General features: G+C 44.2%; 1 protein-coding gene across 1 annotated transcript; it reads right to left on the reverse strand.

The window, feature by feature from the left end:
- Nucleotides 1–316: 316 nt before the first annotated feature.
- On the reverse strand, nucleotides 317–1,425 carry LOC103080174 (sulfatase-modifying factor 2-like; the record flags this gene model as incomplete). Its single annotated transcript, XM_007447243.1, has 3 exons — nucleotides 317–467; nucleotides 833–877; nucleotides 1,311–1,425. Coding segments are annotated over 3 exons (311 nt in total), but the record flags the coding sequence as incomplete, so codon positions are not given.
- Between the last annotated feature and the right edge of the window lie 2,775 nt (nucleotides 1,426–4,200).

Raw genomic sequence — 4,200 nt, forward strand, 5'->3', positions numbered from 1 at the left:
TGTGAGCCAGAACTACTGAGCCCGTGTGCTGCAACTACTGAAGCTCTCGCGCCTGGAGCCCATGCTCTGCAACAAGAGAAGCCACCGTAATGAGAAAGCCATGCACCGCAACAAAGAGTAGCCCCCACTCACTGTAACTAGAGAAAACCTGTGCATAGCAACAAAGACCCAATGCAGCCAAAAATAAATAAATAAAATTAAATTAAAAAAAGAAGCACTGCTCTAGGGAGCACAAACCTATCCCACCCTTTAAAGCCCCCAATGCAAGGCAGGATGGGGACAAAGAATAAAGGGAAATCGCTTGGCATCTCTATACCCTTCAAGCCCCCTCGGGCAGCAAACTCCCACTCTTCTTCAATGGGCAGCCGTTTCCCCCGCCAAGCACAGTAGGCACGGGCATCATTCCAGCTCATGTGTACCACTGGGAGCTCCAGTTTCTCTCGGATGCCAGAGCCGGGACCTGCAGGCTGATAGCCAGGATGAAGTGAGACAAGCTTCTGGGAGCCCGTGGAAGTCTAAGGAAGGCTAGGCTTAGGGTGCCTGAGTTCAGCTTTTACCACAGATGGAGCAAGGAAGTGGGAAGAGAGAGCCTGGTGAGTGAGGAGAGGTCCAGAGTCAGAAAGAAGGACTAAACATGAGACGAAAGGGAGAAATGGGACGGGCCAGGGGTAAAAGGATTAGGGCAGAGAAAACAGGGTGGCTTGGCTGCTTCCCTGAAATTTCTCTGTCATCCTTTTAAACTCAGTATTTCTAGATGGGCAAGGGTCTAGGGAAGCCAGGCCTCCCAAGAGTCAACAGGGGGAGAAAACAAAGTAGAGGAACCAACGCTTACCTGCCTCCAGAACGCCCTTTCCACTGGAAGCCACCAGAGGAGAGACTGCAAAAAGAAAGGAGCATGACTAAAAAGATGCTCTGACCCAGCGAGGGCACCTTCCTGACTGACACCCAGGAGGCAAAGCAGAGCCTTCAGGCTGAGACTCAGGTGGTCCAAGTGAGGCTGTGTCCAAAATCTCACCACCCGTATTGGAGGGAGGCTTCTCAAGAGGTTCTCTTGCTGGTCCAGGGAGTATCTTGAATGCTGTGTGTGTCTGCATCTTTACCGAGTCTCTCTATACAGAAACCAGCACGGGGTGAACTTCCTGGGAGTGTGTGTTCATCTGACTCTTCCAGGGTGGGTCTCTCTTGCTTCCTCCCTGCCTCTGGTTCTCAGGTTGGATTCTCTACTGTGGCCCAGGGGACCCCAGATCCCACAGGATTCTCTGTCTAGGTCCCACTCCCATCCCCTCAGCTGCAAACCTAGGTTCTCTTACCTGCATTTTCTGGGTTGCTTTGTTTCTAAGCTCATCAGAGACAAGGTCCTCGAAGACAAAGCTCCACCCAAACACCTCAGCCTCTGTCTGGTACTTTTTCTCCCTGACAAACTCCCTGAAAAGAGATGTTTCATACGGTTTAGCTAATAGGGTTCTGTGCTCCACCCTCACCCTCTCCTGTTCCAGAAAACCTCATACACCCTTATCCTATTAGTCACACATCACAGAATTTTCATGAACTACAAGGAATTCACCTGAGAGCCTGAGCAGATTTTCTTTTAAAATCTGTTGCTGTGTGTGCAGTTCACAAACAGGAGAATTCACTCTTTTTGGTGTATAGTTTTGTGAGTTGTGACATGGCACGTAGTCACTATCACAATCAATATACAGAGCAGTTCCATCAACCACCCCCCAAAATTCCCCTATGCCTCTGCAACCACTGATCTGTTGTTTGTCTCTATAGTTTTGCCTTTCCCAGAATATAAATTCACATAAATTGAATGATACAGTAGTATGTAGTTTTGGGGGTCTGGCTTCTTTCACTTAACATACTGCTTCCAAGATTCATCCCTGTTCCTTTTTTATTTTTTTTTGCAGTTTGTTGCCTTTCATTGCTGAGTAGTATTTCACTGGATGTATAGGCCATATTTTGTTTATCCATTCACCAGTTGCAGGTCATCTGGGTTACCTCCAGTTTTTGGAGATAATGAATAAAGCTGCTGAGAAGATTCAAGAGTAGGAATGGGTCTCTCTTCAGAAAGGTCTTCGTCACATACCTAATGTCACAACAATCACAGGAGGGAGGCAGAACAGGGGTTATTATCTCCCTCAAACAGATGAGGGAGATTGAGTCAAACAAAAATGACTTGCCGAGATTTTAGAATGGATTTTCATATAGTTTGGTGTGGCTGAGCAAATTTCAGCAAAAGCAGATTTCCAAGGTAAGATGGATTGTTTTCACTGGGCTAAGTGTACTCCATCTGTGCCAGACCTCTGATATGAGAAGACATTGTTCACCCACCAAAGGGACACTGAGAATGGAGGAGGAGATGAGATTTGGTAGCAACAGCTATTTATCGACCTCTGACCACCTGAACGGTTTGAGACTCTTACCAGAGAGGCGAAGACAGATTATGGGTTCTAAGCAAAGTTTAGGGGCTTACTGGAGGTGACATTATATTTCCATAATATAAAGAGTCAATTTAAAATATAAAAGAATGCATCTAGGGCTTCCCTGGTGGCGCAGTGGTTAAGAATCCTCCTGCCAATAAAGGGGACACAGGTTCGAGCCCTGGTCCGGGAGGATCTCACATGCTGCGGAGCAACTAATCCCGTGTGCCACAACTACTGAGCCTGCGCTCTAGAGCCCGCAAGCCACAACTACTGAAAACCGCGCGCCTAGAGCCTGTGCTCCGCAACAAGAAAAGCCACCGCAATGAGAAGCCTACGCAATGAAGAGTAGCTCCCGCTGGCCACAACTAGAGAAAGTCTACACGCAGCAACGAAGACCCAACACAGTCAAAAATAAATAAATTAAATTAAATTAAAAAAAATAAGAATGCATCTACCTAGCTAGCTATTTCTGGTTGTCACGATGCGGTGCAAGCCTGATCAGAAGTGATTTCTCCTTCGATTTTAATAACTTTCCTGTTTAAAAATATTTTTTTAAAAGCATATATAACATCATATTATAGAAAAACAAGGAAACAGAGGTAGGTAAAAAGAAAAAAACTAAAATCATCCATTATCACACCAACTAAGATATACCTGTCCATATTCTCTCCCCCTTCACCCCACAGCCAAGGATTTTTAAATAGCTTTCGGAAGGTGCTTCCTGTAATTATTTTCCTTTGGAAGTCACAAAAACATGAGCAGAATCCGTCACCTAATGCCATGTTGCATCTTCCAGGTCTTTCTTAACGCATATACATTCTATACATATAGTTTTCAAAAATGGGATCATACCCTATTTAGTATTTTGTAACCTACTTTCTTCACTTAACACTTCAGAACTATCTCTTTTTGACAACAGGATTTTTAAGGGCTGCTAAGTAGTCTGTATATTGATACAATATGTTTAAGTGATCCTAAAATTGTTAACATTTGTTTACAAGATGACACTGTAAATGTATTAGCGTTGTATCAATAGCTAAATGTTTTTTAGCTAAATGTTTCTGGACAACTTTTAATTCTTCGAGACAAATCCCTAGAGGTGGAAGCAATGAGTCAAAAGGCCTGAGGAGTATATTGACAATCTTTATGCTTATTTCAGCCTGTGTCTTCTGAATCAAATTTTCCCCAAAACTTTTTACCCTGAAAAGTTTTAAGTCCACAAATGTAACATGTAAGTCATTTCTCACATTTGCTTATTGTCTTCCCATCCCCTCCTCTTCCTTTCCCTCTCCTCCCTTTATACTCCCTCCTCTACCATTTGAAGGTAAGTTATAGATATGTCCTGGATCATTTTCTACTTTAACCTACCCAAAACATATCACCTTGGGGACACTGACGCAGCTCAACATGGCTTCTTAGATTAAGCTCGAACCAAAATGTTTGATTCTGGAAACAATGCCATTTCCCTAAGTAAATGTAAAGGGAATTTAAGGGACTCTCAGCTACTATGACCCTTCTCCCAATTCCTTCTCCCCTGTTGCAGAGGTTTCTGTTGAGTGTCTGACTTCTGTCCATATTTCTCAGTGCTATGCCCAGTGCACTGGACAATCCACTGGCTCAAGAGTCAGAGGATCTGAGTTCCAGGCTCAGCTCTGCCACTAACAGAAACTTTGGACTTCAGATATATATATATATTTTTTTAAATTTTGGCTGCGTTGGGTCTTCGTTGCTGCATGCGGGCTTTCTCTAGTTGCGGTGAGCAGGGGCTACTCTTCGT

The sequence above is a fragment of the Lipotes vexillifer genome, unplaced genomic scaffold (genome assembly GCF_000442215.2).
Source record: "Lipotes vexillifer unplaced genomic scaffold, Lipotes_vexillifer_v1.1 C27315987, whole genome shotgun sequence".
NCBI classification, from domain to species: Eukaryota; Metazoa; Chordata; class Mammalia; order Artiodactyla; family Lipotidae; genus Lipotes; species Lipotes vexillifer.